Here is a 16,658-nt window from a genome sequence, read left to right on the forward strand (position 1 = left end):
GGGCTTGGCCAGCTCTGCTTTCCTCACCTCACATAAATCCCTGTCCATGTGGAGCCCCAGGGCTTGGAAAGAGGCCAGAGATGCCGGTCTTGTCTTGGGACAAGTGGGACAGGCAGGGCTGATGTGGGGAGACCATCTCGGGATGTTTGTGAACAGTTAAACGGGATTTGCCGGAGGGGTGCAGGATGCTGAAGTTCAGCTGAGGATCTGTGTATCCTGGGAAGCCACCGCTACTGAACCCTTCCCAATTTGGATTTACTGCCTTGATTAGTGGCCAGTGATGGGCTGAGGAAGGCAAGCAGGCAGGAGCATGGCGCAGCACAGGCCAGACATCTTCATTCCGCTGCTGGATATTTACACCCAGCCCCACTGGCTGAATTCCTCATTTCCTCCAGCCCATGGATAAAAGACCTGTGAAAAAGAATAGCAAAGGCCCTAGAAGAGAGTCAGAGAGTGAATAAACATAACTGTGTAGCCCAAGGAGCGCGGGGTGCCGTGGAGCACCATAAAGCTTTTATGGCCCCAAGTGCCTGGTGACCACATGAAATGCCACCAGTGAGTTATGCAGGTCCTTCCGATCACGCAGCAGTAAAACCTTTACAATTCCCTCTGGCACTGCCCCCCCCCCAGGAACAGGGATGTGCAGGCAGCCCCCAGCCCTGTTCATGAGGCACCACCCCCATCTTGTGCTGAGGGAAACTCCTGCCCAGGTGTAGCTGCTGCTGCTTAGCCAGGGGACCCCAGGATCCCAGTTTCAAACTTCCCTGCTCTGTAGGGCTTAGCTGCTCGGGGGTGCTGCTGGGGCCTCCTCATTGCGCTTCCCCAGCAGCACAATCCAAAATCCAGCCTCCTCCAAGGTGCCCTGACAGCTCCTTATTTCAGCAGACATCTTTGAAGGTTTTAATTAATCCCATGGGTTGGTGCCATCCTGGGGCTCCTGCTCGGGTGGCTGCAGCGTTTCGGGAAGCACAAGGCTGACACAGTGCCCGGGCACTGTGGGGTGATGCTTTACCCCACGGGAAGACAGAGGTTGTTCTCTGGGGTGCTCTCTGGACTGGAACTGCTGGGATGGGCTCTGCGATGGCACTGTGGGCAAAGTGCTCTGGGCTGCAGCCAAGCGAGAGCCTGGAAGCTCCAGAGAAAGGAGAATCGCAGCAGAAGCGATCTGGGAAGGAAAGGGGAGTTGTGAGCTCCCTTTGTGGGAAGCTGGAGCAGGGAGAGCTCGTCTGTCGGCCGGAGGGGCGTGTTTGGAGAGGTGCGGATCCACAAGCCCATCCCTGCTCTGCAATAGACTGCAGTGCATTCCCAATTAATTATTCATTAATTATGGAAAACAGGCAGCACCGGCTCCATGGCTCTGGCAGCTCGAGCCACGTTGCTGTAGCCGCCAGAGGGACAGGCCAGCCCTGCCTGTACCCTGCCTGCCTGGTGGCAGTGGCTCCCACCTGGGGGACAGTGACAGCCCCTGCTTGCCTGTGCGCTGGACCAGGGAGCAGTGCCAAGACCTGAGGGATGGGATGGGCACAGGGTGGAGGTGGGAGCCCAGGGAAGTGCGTGGGGGTACAGGGAACTGCCCCCGTGCCTGCATGAGAGGGCAGCTCCCCACTGCCGAAGGGACAATTGGCAGCCTGCTAATTTAATTATGGAGACTGCAGAACGAGGATCTCATCTACCAGGTGCTGAGCCTTGTTAAGCTAATTGTCTCCCTCTCTCTGCTTTCTTCCCCCTCCCACATTGCCAGAGATGCTGCGGTTGCCTAATTAAGTTATCAGAAAGATAATGGCTGGTTCTGAATCCAGCGCCTTTAAGAAAAGCATCCATCTAATATTGGCTTTTCTGGGAGTGGATAAATGCTGAGGTGGAATTTCGGGTGGCACGTGCTGGGGGTGGCCGGGGCTTTCCCCAGTGCAGGGTCAGCGTTTCTCCATCCCGCTCTCAGCAGGGTGGCCCTGCCAGGTGGGAGAAGTTTTCCTGCTGTTCTCTGCTTGATGGCACCTCCTGCTGTCTCCTGGCCTTGTTCCTGGTGGACTCAAAAGCCTCTCTTACTTTCTGGGCTGCTTCTCCTCCTGGGACAGCACCTTCCCCAAGCCCCACTGCAGCCCATCCCCACTGCAGGAAGGCTTTCCTGGGATGGGCTCTCCAGCATTCTCTGCCTCTCTCCTCGACAGTCCCTCCGCTGATCCAGCCCTTTGAGTTCCCACCTGCCTCCATCGGACAGCTCCTCTACATCCCCTGCGTGGTCTCCTCCGGGGACATGCCCATCCACATCACCTGGAGGAAGGACGGGCACGTCATCCTCTCCGGCTCTGGGGTCACCATCGAGAGCAAGGAGTTCATGAGCTCCCTGCAGATCTCCAGTGTCTCCCTCAAGCACAACGGGAACTACACCTGCATCGCCAGCAACGACGCTGCCACCGTCAGCCGGGAGCGGCAGCTCATCGTGCGGGGTGAGCCTGGGGGTGACCCAGCTGCCTGCATCCCACCCGGTCCGGTGGGTAGGGAGGGTGGGCAGCGAGGGAGGGGCAGGACACTGGGGAGCAAAGGGAATTTGGGAGGGTGAGGAGATATGGCACCCTGTGCCCACAGGCACTGGGAAGTTGTAGGGATCTGATGGGGATTTTCCTACGGTGACCATCCTTTCTCCCAAACTCCTCAGTGCCTCCTCGTTTTGTGGTCCAACCCAACAACCAAGACGGCATCTATGGAAAAGCCGGGGTGCTGAACTGCTCCGTTGACGGGTACCCCCCTCCGAAAGTCATGTGGAAGCACGCTAAAGGTAGGGATGGGTCATGGCAGTGTGTGGGGGTGTCACCAGGGGCTGGGGACAGTCCCTTGGGCACAGCCACCCCAGCTCCAAGCCTCGTGAACGCTCCTCTGCCTCAGCTGAATTCTGTGTCTCTGTGTCCCCTCCTAGGAAGTGGCAACCCCCAGCAGTACCACCCCATCCCCCTGACAGGCCGCATCCAGATCCTGCCCAACAGCTCCCTGCTCATCCGCCACGTCCTGGAGGAGGACATCGGCTACTACCTCTGCCAGGCCAGCAACGGCGTGGGCACAGACATCAGCAAGTCCATGTTCCTCACCGTCAAGAGTAAGTACCTGGGGCTGCGCCGCGGGGCATCGTCACGGGGACAGGGACCTGCTCCTGCCACGGCAGTGACCAGGGCAGCAGAGGTGGGCACGGTGAGGGTGGCTGTGGGATGTGGGGTCACCAGCAGCGCCTGGTCCGGTGCAGCGTCCTCCTCTGTTCTGAGGGTTCCAACCGCACCAGCCGCGCTCTGGCCTCGGCTCCGCGCATCCCCACGATCGATGCAGGGCATGGGAGGGCATTGATTCCTCCCCTCCAGGGACCCGCTTCCCTTTTGCTATTAAACACACTTTGTCTTTAATAAAACCAAGCAATCAATCTACATCATCCAGGAGGAAAGGAAATAGCTGGGCTGCTTTGACAGGGATGGGCTGGGAAGTGTTGTTAGACACCGTGTTTGAACTGTGTGTGTTATTGGATTGCTCTCCCGTTGCTATCAGCAGAATGTATAATTGCCAGCTTCGTGTTATTTATTGGGCTCGTTGCTGCCAGGAGCATTCAAACCTCCAAAAGGAGGTGGTGGAGGGGGTCCAGCCCCATCACCCTCACTCCTGGTGTCTCCAGAAGGGGCTGGGGTTGGGACTGGGCCCAGAAGGACTAAACTTTGCCCTGATCATGCTGGGCATGAGGCAGCGAGCACGCTGTGCCAGAGGGGATGGACGCTGCAGGTGAAGCCGTGGGAGCCACCACCCCCTGGTTGTCCCCCTGGGATGCTGTGGGCAGATGGAATGTGCAGCCACCTGCCCCGACCTCCCCTCCCCAGCCCAGTGCTTTCTCTCCTGACACCAGCAGCTGTTTCTCTCGGGGGCTTCTCCCCTCCCCACCGAGCCTCTGCCTTTGCAGGTTCCCATTCCCCTCCCTGTCAGCTGTTTAATTTATCCATCCGACTGATGAATCAAACCCAGCGACTTCAAACAAGGCACTTCAAGGAGGTGCAGGTACAAAGTCAAGGCGATTAATCCCGAGCGAGTGTGCGAAGTCTGGGAGCCCGAACTGGTGCCGTGTCCCTGCTATTTCCTGTAATTGCATCCCAGGACAGGTTGCTTGCTGACTTGAATAGCACATAACCTTATTATGCGAGTGCTTTTGCATCTCCCGGAGCCCTCGCCGCCTTTGAAAAGGTTTGGATGAATAGGTAGACGAAGCGCCACAGCCAATTAAGCATTAGATGGGCTCTTTGTTTTGTTTCATTTTGGGGTTTTTGTTTGTTTAGTGAAATGTCAGCCCAATTAAAGGGAGATCAGCACTGGCTTTCCCTGAAAGTCAGGCCACAGCGAACCGAGTTAAATGAGAGTTAATCAGAGCCCAAACAAAGCGTGCTGGCCGTCAGCAGGGGAGAGGGGAGTGCCACAGCCAGCTGGTGTTACACATCCCCTGCCCTGATAGCAGCAAGGGGCCCTGGGGAGAGGTGGGACAACCAGGTAACACACTGGACAGTGTGTGCTGTCCTGGCCGCGTTCCATGGACTTGGCAGAGCCAGGAGGAGCTGGATGCTGCTTTGGTCAGTGGGTGGGTGAGGAGAGCCACCAGATTTGCTTGGGGAATGTCACCTATGGAGTGAAGGCCTTCCTGTCCCTGGGTGCCATGTCCCCTGGGCTCCCACACCATGGCAGCCTGTCCTTCCCTGCTCTGGGAAGGAGCTCTCCAGCACCCAGCCGGGCGTAGCGCGGAGTGGAAGGTGGGGAGTGCTGGAGTACCCGAGCGTGTGCCCGAGGGGACAGCGGGCTGGGCTGGGCGCAGGTGAGGGGCCCAGCAGCGCGTGATAAATGCATTTAGCACATGGCTGCACACCTGCCCGGGTGTCGAGAGCGCGTGGGGTGGGGACGGTCACGTCCTCGGGGGTCCTGCTGGGGAGCGGCAGTGCCCTGGGCACTGGGGAGGGGGCTCCTCTGCCTGCTCCGTGCCAGCACCTCAATGCCAGGGGTCCAGCCAGGGGGCAGGGAGAGGGGTCTCTGTCTGTGGTCGTGGCACAGCCCTGTTTGGAAGTTCGCTGCCACACGGCACGAGCATAACTGATTGCTTCCATGCAATTTGAATTAATCTCATGCTTCAGGTGAAACTCAGCTAATCAGTGTAGAAAGGAAGCTGAGACGGGTGCAATCAAATTAACATCACAGAGCCAGCTCCAAACAAGAAAGAGGGGGGCGAGGGAGGCAGGCACAGCCCTTGTCACCCTTGTCACTGTTCTCATTCAGTTGTCACCAGCGCTCTGCGAAGCAGCTCGTGCCCCAGCCGTGTGTGGGACAGCGGAGCGTGCTGGTGGCTGTCAGCTTCCTTTGTTCCCAGGCTTATCTCTGCCCAGCCAGCGGGACCAGCCGCTGGTTGTGGCCTTGTTAACAAGGCCGTGGGCACAGGGAGAGGCTGGGGGGGTGGGTGGACCCTGGTGGGCACAGAATGGAGGGCACAGAAGGCGTTGGAGGTGAGCTCTTCTGAAGGAAGCCCGTCTGCCCATAGTGCTGCATGAGTTGTGGCTGAGGCCACACTACTGATGCCCCTGCACCCAGGAAGGGGTCACAGGCTGGTCAGGAGCAGCCCCCAGCCACCCTCGGAGGTCCCTGCAGCCAGTCCCAAGCAATGTGATCCCTCTGCAAGCTGCAGAGCTGCTCCAGGGCAGGTGTTGGGCACCAGTGCCCCAATCTGTGCTATCTTCACAGCTGCTTGGGGTTTTCTTGGGGCTTGTTGTGCTCTTTTCCTGCTCTGGACTACGTGCAGCTCCCTTGGGACCCTGGCAATTGAGAGAAGTTGATATGTTTACATCCAAGGAGCTGCTTTTAATCAAACATCAATAAGTGCATTTCAGCGAAGCAGAGCCTGAAACGGAGCTCCTCTCGTGGGGCCTCTGCTCACTGGGAAGGGGCTGGTGTAGCCAAGGCTGCTGCAGCCCTGAGGGGCTGTCCTGCCCCTCCGGCCCCACAGCCACACACCCTCTGCTGCTGCACTGTCCTCCAGGCTGGGCTGAATGAGGGCTGAGTGCAGGGACCACATCCCCAGTGCCCCTGTTTGCCAAATAGCAGCGTGGTCCCTCCATGGTTTTCCATGGCAGGAGATGGGCACAGTGGGCAGGAGCCTGGCAAGGGCTGCCCAAAGTGCCAGGACTGGGTGCTGAGCCCTGATCCGGCTGTGTGTGCTCTTGTGCTGTGCTGTGCAGTCAGCCCCGCTTTGGGGCAGGGGCAAGAGCCCCCGGTGTCACTGTGCTCTGTCCTCACGCCGATGGGATGCTGGGACAGTCCTTCCCAGGCCTCCCTCTGTGCCAGTGTATCCCTGACCTGGTGCTGCAGGCAGGCAGAGGTGTCTGAGCACAGGCAGGCAGCTGGGGATGGGACAGGGCAGAGTTAGGAGAAGTCTTGGGCTGTGTCTTGTAACCCTTGGTGCCCCAGGCCACAACATCCCTGCTCTTTGCCAGCCCCTGCCAGCTCAGGGGGGGCCGTGCTCCCCTTGGGGCAGGATTGTCACACTGGGCACCAGGCTGGGCACCAGGCTGGGCACTGCACTGTCCTGCACCCCACAAACTCCGGCAACTCCGGAGGAAAGGTCTTCTTGGCTGTTAATTGAATTACATTGCCACAGAAAGCCGAGGAGTCGTAGCTCATTAGAGCCTCCTGTGTCCCATTAGAACAGTGTGTGTTGCCTTTGCGGATTGTCATTATCATACATTACTGCAGGACTCAGCACTGCTGTTTGTTTATGCATTACATTTTTTTCTGCTTACCCAGCCTGCCCTCGGTCCCCTAGCCCATTCCTCCTGTGTGGTGCCTGCCACAGCCAGCCCACTGCATGGCACTGGGCTGGCACAAAGGGCTTGGCTCTTGGAGCAGGGAAGAGCCAGGCCAGGGATCAGTACAGCATCCTCACAGCACAGATCAGCCATCCCCATCTGTGCTGCACCCGCTGCTCGAGCACCTCTGGGTTCTGCACCCCAGCCGGGTGGTGACCATGGCACAGGGTGTCCCCACTGGCCCTGTTTGCATATTGGGGTGGCTATGAAAAAAAAATTCATCTCTGGCATCTGCAATGCAAAGGCGGCCTTGCTGATGGGAAATCACACTCTGTATTCTGCCCAGGTTTATATGAGTGAATTATGCAAATCCGTGATGGAAAACATTCTTCCTCTCATCCTCGGGAGTGTAAAACCTTAGTCAATAATTCATACCCGCACGTCTCAGACTGGAGGCTTTCTCTTCATTATAGTGTGCACTTGGTTATTTGTCTTTCACGTTTTATTGTCTACCCCGGTGTAATGCTATGCATTATAAAATTTATCTGCTTCATTATTTTATGATCCTGAGCTGTATAATGCAGCGAGACGGTTCCGCTTCGGGCTGCGGGGCCTCTCGGTGAGAGCCGCATGCGCCGTGTCCTCGGTGGGTCCGTGGGCTCTGCGGGGCCGGGCAGCCACAGGTGGCACCCGCCCGTCCCCCGGGCACACAGGTGACACTTGGCCTCCCCGCAGTCCCAGCCATGATCACCTCCCACCCCAACACCACTATCGCCATCAAGGGCCAGACCAAGGAGCTGAACTGCACGGCGCGGGGCGAGCGGCCCATCATCATCCGCTGGGAGAAGGGGGACACCGTCATCGACCCCGACCGCAACATGCGCTACGCCATCACCACCAAGGACAACGGCGACGAGGTCATCTCCACGCTCAAGGTGAGGGCTGGGGGTTCTGCACCTGCCTGGGCTGCCGGGGGTCTCGGTGGGTGTTGGAGGGAAGAAGGGGGGTGCGGGGAGGGTGTGGGTGGTCCCCAGTGGGTGTCGCAAAGCCTGGCACTGTGCTGCCCTCCCTGAGTGGCAAAGCCAAGCCCAGCAGCGGGGCGGGGGGTGGGGGGTGTTAGGAATGCCGTGGGAGGGATTGCAGCTCCAGGGAGTGGCACTGTGGTGGCAGCAGGCAGTGATGGCAGGGGAAGGCAGGGGACAGTGCTGGGGGAACTCAGTCTGAATTGGCTCCTCTCCCTGGAACATTGGCAGCTGAAACCAGCCGACCGCGGGGACTCCGTCTTCTTCTCCTGTCACGCCATCAACTCCTACGGCGAGGACAGAGGCTTAATCCAGCTCACTGTGCAAGGTACTCCATCCCCCGTGCGTGAGCCCTGTGGTGCACAGCCTTGCTGAGAGGGTCCCCCTGCTCCCGTGGGGCTTCCCTGCCTGTGTCCCTAATCTGCCTGCGTGTCCCCAAGAGCCCCCTGACCCACCGGAGCTGGAGATCCGTGAGGTGAAAGCCCGGAGTATGAATTTGCGATGGACGCAGCGGTTTGACGGCAACAGCATCATCACCGGGTTTGACATCGAGTACAAGAACAAGTCAGGTGGGTGACAGTGATGTCCCCTCCCCATGCCACAGTGGGGCTGGGGTCTGGCCTGCACAGGCAGGTGTGGGACTGCCCCACCAGTGCCTCCAAGGGAATATTCTGCATCCCGGTTCCTTTGATGAAGAAAGGAAAGAGCGGCATTAATGAAATATGGTAATTTCTGTTGGATGGGAGCATTTGAAAGGGAATATTAAAAGAGACAATATTTGCAGAAAGTTGAACCCCGATGCACAACAGCGAGAGAGGGAAGCAGCACCTCTCCAGGGGCAGAAAAGCTGCAGGTGCTTGGGGACCTCACCTGCCTGAGCACAGCCCCCTCGGCACTGCAGACCCCGGGACAGGATTCAGGTGCTGACCCTCCTGCCTCACTCCGCTGCTCTTCCAGATTCCTGGGATTTCAAGCAGTCTACACGGAACATCTCCCCGACCATCAACCAGGCGAACATCGTGGACCTGCACCCCGCCTCCGTGTACAGCATCCGTATGTACTCCTTCAACAAGATCGGCCGCAGCGAGCCCAGCAAGGAGCTCACCATCAGCACTGAGGAAGCAGGTGCCGCTCTGGGCTCCTGGGGATGGTGGGGATGGTGGGCAGGGGGAACATGGGGGCTGCAGCCTGTGGGGAAGCTGGCAGAGGTACAGCTCTCCTAAAGCCAGGGGTTTTCCTGCTGAGGAGCTCCTGAACCTTCTCAATGTGCTTTTTTGTGCTGGTCTCTCCGCAGCTCCCGATGGCCCTCCGATGGATGTCACCTTGCAGCCGATCACGTCCCAGAGCATCCAGGTCACCTGGAAGGTGAGTGAGGCCAGGATGGTGTGTGGGCTTTCCCTGGCCATGGGGACTTGGCCAAATGCTGTCCCAGCTTGTCCTGAGAACCAGCATGTCATCGATGTTACAAGAATCAGGAAGAATTCCCCAGGAAAAAGGAAAAGTGGAGGCTGGGCACGCAGCTCACCTTATTGCACAGGGCTCTTATCAGTCATGTTTTACAACAAGCTCATTATGTCATAGGGTGTCCGTGGGGGACCATGGGGCAGAGAGGATAAATATGTAAAAACTGAGGTGCTGGGTTGTGAAGCGTTTGAGCAGAGGTCAATAAAACTTAGAATCGGATTTATTTTTCCAAAGCTGCCTAATGAAAAATAGAATTGATTATAAAGTTAGGACTTGGGAATGAACTGCTAAGTCAATAAATTTAGGGTTCCAGCTTCTCCCCCCTCCCCTTAAGCACTGAAAAACAGATTAATGAAAAGTAAGATTCACTTGAAAGATAAGTCACTTCATTTTAGGAGTATTTCAGCAAGATGGATCGCCCTGGCATTGTAACATAAATTTGCAATCAACCCTATTGATTTCTTAATGCTTCAGAGAAATATTGTTAAGATTGATCTCAATCTGGCCCCTCAGGCTGCCAGACTTGGGATTTCTCCTGCTCTGGTTGGGGACTGGTGCTGTCTGGGCAGCACTTTCCTCTCTGGTGGCTCTGAGGACCTGCTGGACCTTTTTTATCACTATTTTGCCACTCAGTGAAAAGTGGAGAGGGAAAAAAACCTGAAAGCTTTGAGAAAAGCCTCTAGGGAGAGGTGGGTTAGGGCACAGAGCCCTGTGAGCCTCCCACCCCTGTGACACCGCTCTGTCCTGCCCTCGTTGTCCCTCAGGCCCCGAAGAAGGAGCTGCAGAACGGGGTGATCCGTGGCTACCAGATTGGCTACCGGGAGAACAGCCCAGGCAGCAATGGGCAGTACAGCATCGTGGAGATGAAGGCCACGGGGGACAGCGAGGTTTACACGCTGGACAACCTCAAGAAGTTTGCGCAGTACGGGGTGGTGGTGCAGGCGTTCAACCGCGCGGGCACGGGGCCTTCGTCCAGCGAGATCAACGCCACCACGCTGGAGGACGGTAAGGGTGGCCCGGTGACCAAGCCAGGCACCCTGGTCCCCAGGGCCAGGTCCCACCAGGGGGACCCTCAGGTGATCCCCATCCTGTTGAAAGCAGGTGTGGGGCGGTGGCTGTGTGCGCCCTCCCAGCTCCCTGGGAGCGTGGGGGTACCAGGACACCCACGGCACTGGGTTTGTGGCACAATTAAAGGGTGCGAGGTGGATTTAGGCACTGTTGAAGTGCCAGGCAGGGTTCCATCTGGGACACGGTCGCTGATTGGCCTCGGTCATTTTAAAAACAATGAGGAAAAAGTTTTGCAGTGCGTTTGCTCAGCAGTTTTTCATTCTTAATTAAGGCTCTCGTTAGCCTGTCAAACCGCGATCGTTTCCTGGCTGCATTAGCACTCCTCCCGGGGTATTCAAGGGCCCCTGTTTTAGCAATAGTGTCTTTTCCATAATTATATTACCTTCATTTCGTTCAAACGGACTATCTGTATTAGTTTATTATACTCTGTCCCTAATTACATGGTGCTTATATTTTTGCACCTAAGTAATATGAAACAATAATCATTTTCAAAGAGGATCGTTATGGTGATGTATTATCATTTAAATGCTCATAAAAATTAGAGTTACCTCTTGCGGGGCAATGGGATCTAATTACCTCGCATCCAGCCAGCTCTCCCACTCTCCCCTCACTGGGAAGCATCCTCCCCGTCACCACCAGCACAGGGTGTACTCCCACCTCACTGGCCCAGGAGAAGGAAAACTGCATGTTGGAGGCAGAGCACTGCCAGGCAGGACTGGCTGAGGGGTTCCAGCAGCACCGCGGGGTCCATGTGGGTGCAGTCAGGGTGGCGGTGTGGGACACGGCTCCTTCAGCCTGGCACCTCCATCCTTCTGCTGACTGTCCTCCTCATCCATCCCCTCCCCAGTTCCCAGCCAGCCCCCTGAGAACGTGCGGGCCATCTCCATCACCTCGGATGTGGCCGTGATCTCCTGGTCGGAGCCCCCGCGCAGCACCCTCAATGGGGTGCTCAAGGGGTACCGGGTCATCTTCTGGTCCCTCTACATGGACGGAGGTGAGCGCTCGTGGGGAGCAGGTGCCAGGGGGACGCGGGGGGTGGCACAGGGGCTGATGGGCCCTGTCTGCTGCAGAGTGGGGCGAGATGCAGAACATCACGACCACGCGGGAGCGGGTGGAGCTGCGGGGCATGGAGAAGTTCACCAACTACAGCGTGCAGGTGCTGGCCTACACCCAGGCGGGTGACGGCGTCCGCAGCAGCGTGCTCTACATCCAGACCAAGGAGGACAGTAAGTGGCGCTGCTTGTGCCAAAGGGCTGGAGCGGCTGCCGGGGCACAGGGGAAACCCCTCGTGTACAGCCATGGGCAGGGCATTTCCCTTTCCCTCTTTTTCCTTTTCCTTAAGTGTGGATATTTAAATATTTACACCCCGCCTGCCCTACTTTAATGCCATTAGCTCGCTAGTGGAGCATCCCTGGGCCTGTGTCCTGGGAAGCGCCAGATGCTGGGAGGGAGGCGCAGCTGGGCAGGGTACGGCTGACAGATTAAGGAGATGGCCATTAAAAGCCAATCACGATTTCTAAACCAGAGCTTGGGCTGCAATTAACCCTCCTGCCTCTGGCTCACATAGGGAGCAGAGCCACCCGTGGAGAGGTGTCCTGCAGGCAGACCTCTCCCTGCCTGTGTGTGACACCACCACTGCAGCTGCTTCCCAGGGTGGGGTTGGGATGCCAGCCCCACAGCAGGATGCTGTCACATCTCCCAGCTGGGCAGAGACCTTGGAGACCTCCTGGCAGCAGCTCTGCCACGCTCTCCCTCCTCAGTTCCAGGTCCCCCAGCTGGGATTAAGGCTGTGCCGTCCTCTGCCAGCAGCGTGGTGGTGTCCTGGCTGCCGCCGGCCAAGCCCAACGGCATCATCCGGAAGTACACCATCTTCTGCTCCAGCCCCGGCTCGGGGCAGCCGGTACGTGATGGGAACGGGGCTGGGAATTGCCACAGTGTGCCAGGGAATGCAGAGCTGGCCAAGCAGGAATGGGAGGGAAAGCTGATGCTAGGCAGCAGCAGCAGCAGCAGCAAAGACCTCTTGGGGTTCACTGCAGAATTGTCCAAGGGCATCCATGGGCACAGTGCACCAGGGAATGGTCCCATCATCTCTCTGTTCCCATCCTCTGGCATCTGCCCTGCTCAGCGCTTGCTCCAGAGGGGGCAACATGCCAGCAGCCGACCAAAAATGAAATAGAAATCCAACCTGGCCCCATCCCTCCTTGGTAAGGGAGAGGTTGATGGGAGGTCTGCAGACTAGTGCTTATCAAAAGCTCCTTCTCAAACTCATTTCACTATCTGAGCCTCTGGTTTCCAGGGCAACATAATCTTTTCATCAAAGCAACTGGTAAAACCGCTGGGATCCGATATTGTTTTCTTGGCATCTTGTCAAAACTGTCATTTGGGTAAAAAAAATTATGTATACTATACAATATTCATATAGGTGTGTCTGCTTTGGGGTACACTCACACCCGTGTCCCTGCAAGGGCACGTGTGTGCTGACGGTGAACACACGGGTACCCTCCTGCTCAGGCTTAAATACACCCATCCTGTGCCACGGGGGTCGTGGAGCCCCGTCCCTGCCTGGTGCTGGCGTGGTGGCACAGCCAGGTGCTGTGCCAGGCAGTCCTTCCCCTCGTGCTGTGCTTTGGGGCAGGGGGACTTTGTTCCCGATGCGATGGGGACTGGCCCCGGCGCTTGCACGCAGCCAGCCCTGTCTGCAGGGCCACCGCAGGGTTGGGGCCGTCGCTGTGGGCAGTGCAGGAGTGACCCCACGCGGGTTTTGGGGACCCCTTGGCCTCTCGCTGTGTCCGCAGAGGGTTTGGGCCAGCCCGGCTGGGGTTGCCTCCAGGCTGGCCCCGCTGCAGCTTGCCGGGTGTCAGGGAAGCGTCCTTTCCCAGGAACAAGCCTTGCCGGCGCAGCCATCTGTTCCTGGGCTCCAGCCTGGCTCCCTGGAGAATCACGACACCAGCCGGCTCTCACCGGCATTGAGGGATGGATGCGAGGAGAGCTGAGCCGCTGCTGCTCGGGATAAAGCCAGAGCACCGCAGTGGGGTCGGGGGTCTGAGGGTGATGGGGTGAGGGTGTCACAGAGGCTTCACCTTCTCCCCTGTGCCTCCCCGCAGGCCCCCAGCGAGTACGAGACCAGCCCGGACCAGCTCTTCTACCGCATCGCCCACCTGAACCGGGGCCAGCAGTACCTGCTCTGGGTGGCCGCCGTCACCTCCGCCGGCCGCGGCAACATCAGCGAGAAGGTCACCATCGAGCCTGCGGGCAAAGGTACGGGGGGCTGCCAGCCTGGGGGACACCTCCGCTGCTGTGCCCTGCCCCACGGCCCGCGGGAAGCGACGGCTGGGTGACCCCAGGGCAGAGGAGGGGCAGCACGGGGGTCCCAGGCCTCCTTACACCTCGGGGGGCTGCGCACGGGGCTTGCCCTCCAGGCTGACCTCCTCCTTGCCCCCAAGCCCCTGCCAAGATCATCTCCTTCGGAGGCACCGTCACCACGCCGTGGATGAAGGACGTGAGGCTGCCGTGCAACTCCGTTGGGGAGCCGGTCCCTGCCATCAAGTGGACCAAGGACAGGTATGGAGGGGGCTGCCAGCCGTGCCGGGGGCTGGTGCCCGCTGCACCACCCTGGCTGTGTCACACACGGCTGATGTGCCCCTTCTCCTCCCGGCAGCGAGGACTCTGCCATCCCGGTGACAGTGGATGGCCACCGCCTGATCCAGGCCAACGGGACGCTGGTGCTGCGCTCGGTGAAAGCCGAGGACTCCGGCTACTACACCTGCACTGCCACCAACACCTGGGGCTTCGACACCATCATCATCAACCTGCTGGTGCAAGGTGAGGGCTCCCACCTCCGTGTCCATCCCCGCTGCCCGGGCTCTGTCCTGCACCAGGGGCTCATGCTGGCCCACGGATGGCTGCAAGGTCTCGTTGGCACTTTTGGGTGGCACAGTTTGGGGCGCTCTGCATGTGTGAGGTGCTCATGGGCTTTCCCTCCTCCCTAGTGCCCCCGGACCAGCCCCGCCTGACTGTCTCCAAGACCTCGGCATCGTCTATCACGCTGGCCTGGATCCCTGGGGACAATGGGGGCAGCTCCATCCGAGGTAGGGCGTGATGGGACTGGTTCCCTTCTCATGGAACATGTTTTCAGGCATGCTGTGCCACATTTTTGTATCTGCACATCAGTTTTTGCCTCTCCAAAATGCCTCAGAAATGCTTCAGAGTAAGGTTGATGCCTCTGAGCTCTTAGCAGGGGCTTCCAGCCCTGATGAGGGGTTTGTGAGATGTTTTGGACAAGCTGCAGGGACTGAGGTAGTTAATGAAGGGCACATCATTGGGTGCTGAGGTGGCCAGGGCCAGCCCCAGTGCTGCTCCATGTCTCCTGGCATTGGTGCCACTCTGAACCCACCAGAGCAGGCGTTGTCCCGCATCCCTGACAGGCTGGGGGCTTTGGGAGGGCTCCAGGAGCATCCCAGCTTTCCCAAGTCTCCTTTCTGCTCTGATTCATCTCATGAATTATACGTTGAAACAGCTGCATGCAGAGGGGGGAGCGGGGAGCGAGGAAGGAGACCTCGCTTACAATTAATTAAAAGCATGAAAGTAATTACAAGCAAATCTCCCCAGCCAGCAGCCTTTCACTCCAGCGGACTCTGTTGATAAATTTGGTTATAATTGGATTAGAAATATTAAAAACACGCCGCATGTACAAAATAAATAAATAAGCAGTGGCAGGCACCAGGGTGGGCGGTGTGGGGGTATCGGGGCTGGTGTTGACACCGCTGGGAATCACGTGCCCATGGCCTTGGGAAGGTCCTGGTGTCACCATCCATAGGGAATCCTTGGCGGTGGGAAGGCGTGAGAAGTGTCCCCACTGCTCTGCCCAAGCTGGAGCTGGGTGTTCACAGAGCTCCTTCTGGCATTGCCACGGTGGTACCTGGGTGCTGTTGGCACCGGGGCCGTTGTGCCAGCTCTGCCTTGTGCAGCCCATTATGCACACAGCAAGGCAGGAAGCCTACTCTTCCCTGCTATTTTTATTTGAGAATTGGCTAAATAGCCTGCAAAAATAGCCAAACCCATCAGTGCACCAGGAAAGTTTGGTCAGCACGGCTTGGGCAGCGGGGATGTGCTGTCCCAGGACACCCCGATGCCCCTGGGGCTGTCCCTGTGTCCCTGCGCTCTCCCAGGGAGCCCAGCCCAGCCGCTGATGACAGCGTAACAGGTTTGCTCATCTAGGACACAGTGTGCTTCCTAATACTCTTCATCACGGGAGAGGAGGCGGTGTGCAATGACAGAAGCAACTTCCCTGCAGCCTCCTGAGGGAGCTGCTTAATTCCGGCTTTCCCTTTATAGCCTCACACCAGTCAATCACAGCATGCACTCCCAGGTGGAAATGAGCACTGGGGCCATCCTGGGGTGCTGGGGGCAGGCGAGGTGTGACCAGGGGCGCTGGCAGAGCTCTCAGGAGGTTCTGGGTGAGAGTTCCTTGTCCATTTCTCCTGCCTGGGTCTGGGTGGTGGGCAGAGTAGGCAGTTTCCACCACCACTCGTGAGCGTGCAGTTGGGCAGGAATTGGTGTGTGATGGGTGCCCTGGCAGTGCACCGCTGTGCTGGACTTGGGCACAGGCTTTGTGCTAGCCAGAACCCCTTCCCCTCGCCCATGTGCCCAGAGGTGACCCCGCTCCTTGCTCCCACAGGCTTTGTGCTCCAGTACTCGGTGGACAACAGCGAGGAGTGGAAGGACGTGTTCATCAGCTCCTCCGAGCGCTCCTTCAAGCTGGAGAGCCTCAAGTGCGGCACCTGGTACAAGGTGAAGCTGGCGGCCAAGAACAGCGTCGGCGCCGGCCGCATCAGCGAGATCATCGAGGCCAAGACCCACGGCAGAGGTGAGCCTGGCCTGTGCTGTCCCTGCCCCGCCGGGGGACAAGGGGGTCCCCTCCCCACCCTCCTGACAGCTCCTCTCCCACAGAGCCCTCCTTCAGCAAGGACCAGCACCTCTTCACCCACATCAACTCCACGCACGCCAGGCTGAACCTGCAGGGCTGGAGCAGCGGGGGCTGCCCCATCACCGCCATCGTCCTGGAGTACCGGCCCAAGGGCAACTGGGTGTGGCAGAGCCTTCGCACCAACAGCTCCAGCGAGGTGTTCCTGACGGAGCTGCGCGAGGCCACGTGGTACGAGCTGCGCATGAAGGCCTGCAACAGCGCCGGCTGCGGCAACGAGACCACGCAGTTCGCCACGCTGGACTACGACGGCAGTGAGTGGGGACATGGGCTGGGGGAAATGCCACCAGACACGGGGGGTCCCGGAGCGCTGAGTGC

General features: G+C 58.5%; 1 protein-coding gene across 3 annotated transcripts in view; it reads left to right on the forward strand.

Annotated features, from left to right (window-relative positions):
* The window catches only part of DSCAML1 (DS cell adhesion molecule like 1), a 95,114-nt gene that overhangs the window by 72,455 nt on the left and 6,001 nt on the right, over positions 1-16,658 (forward strand). For all 3 annotated transcript variants that reach the window (XM_032133642.1, XM_032133641.1, XM_032133644.1), the window contains 18 exons: positions 2,169-2,447; positions 2,657-2,776; positions 2,915-3,091; positions 7,539-7,738; positions 8,057-8,153; positions 8,266-8,394; positions 8,783-8,950; positions 9,120-9,190; positions 10,054-10,294; positions 11,205-11,351; positions 11,428-11,583; positions 12,118-12,257; positions 13,462-13,615; positions 13,801-13,918; positions 14,016-14,179; positions 14,347-14,445; positions 16,035-16,223; positions 16,307-16,594. In XM_032133642.1, the coding sequence (XP_031989533.1) occupies positions 2,169-2,447; positions 2,657-2,776; positions 2,915-3,091; positions 7,539-7,738; positions 8,057-8,153; positions 8,266-8,394; positions 8,783-8,950; positions 9,120-9,190; positions 10,054-10,294; positions 11,205-11,351; positions 11,428-11,583; positions 12,118-12,257; positions 13,462-13,615; positions 13,801-13,918; positions 14,016-14,179; positions 14,347-14,445; positions 16,035-16,223; positions 16,307-16,594 (2,937 nt within the window). The remainder of the gene's footprint in view (positions 1-2,168; positions 2,448-2,656; positions 2,777-2,914; positions 3,092-7,538; positions 7,739-8,056; positions 8,154-8,265; positions 8,395-8,782; positions 8,951-9,119; positions 9,191-10,053; positions 10,295-11,204; positions 11,352-11,427; positions 11,584-12,117; positions 12,258-13,461; positions 13,616-13,800; positions 13,919-14,015; positions 14,180-14,346; positions 14,446-16,034; positions 16,224-16,306; positions 16,595-16,658) is intronic.

The sequence above is a fragment of the Corvus moneduloides genome, chromosome 25 (genome assembly GCF_009650955.1).
Source record: "Corvus moneduloides isolate bCorMon1 chromosome 25, bCorMon1.pri, whole genome shotgun sequence".
NCBI lineage: Eukaryota > Metazoa > Chordata > Aves > Passeriformes > Corvidae > Corvus > Corvus moneduloides.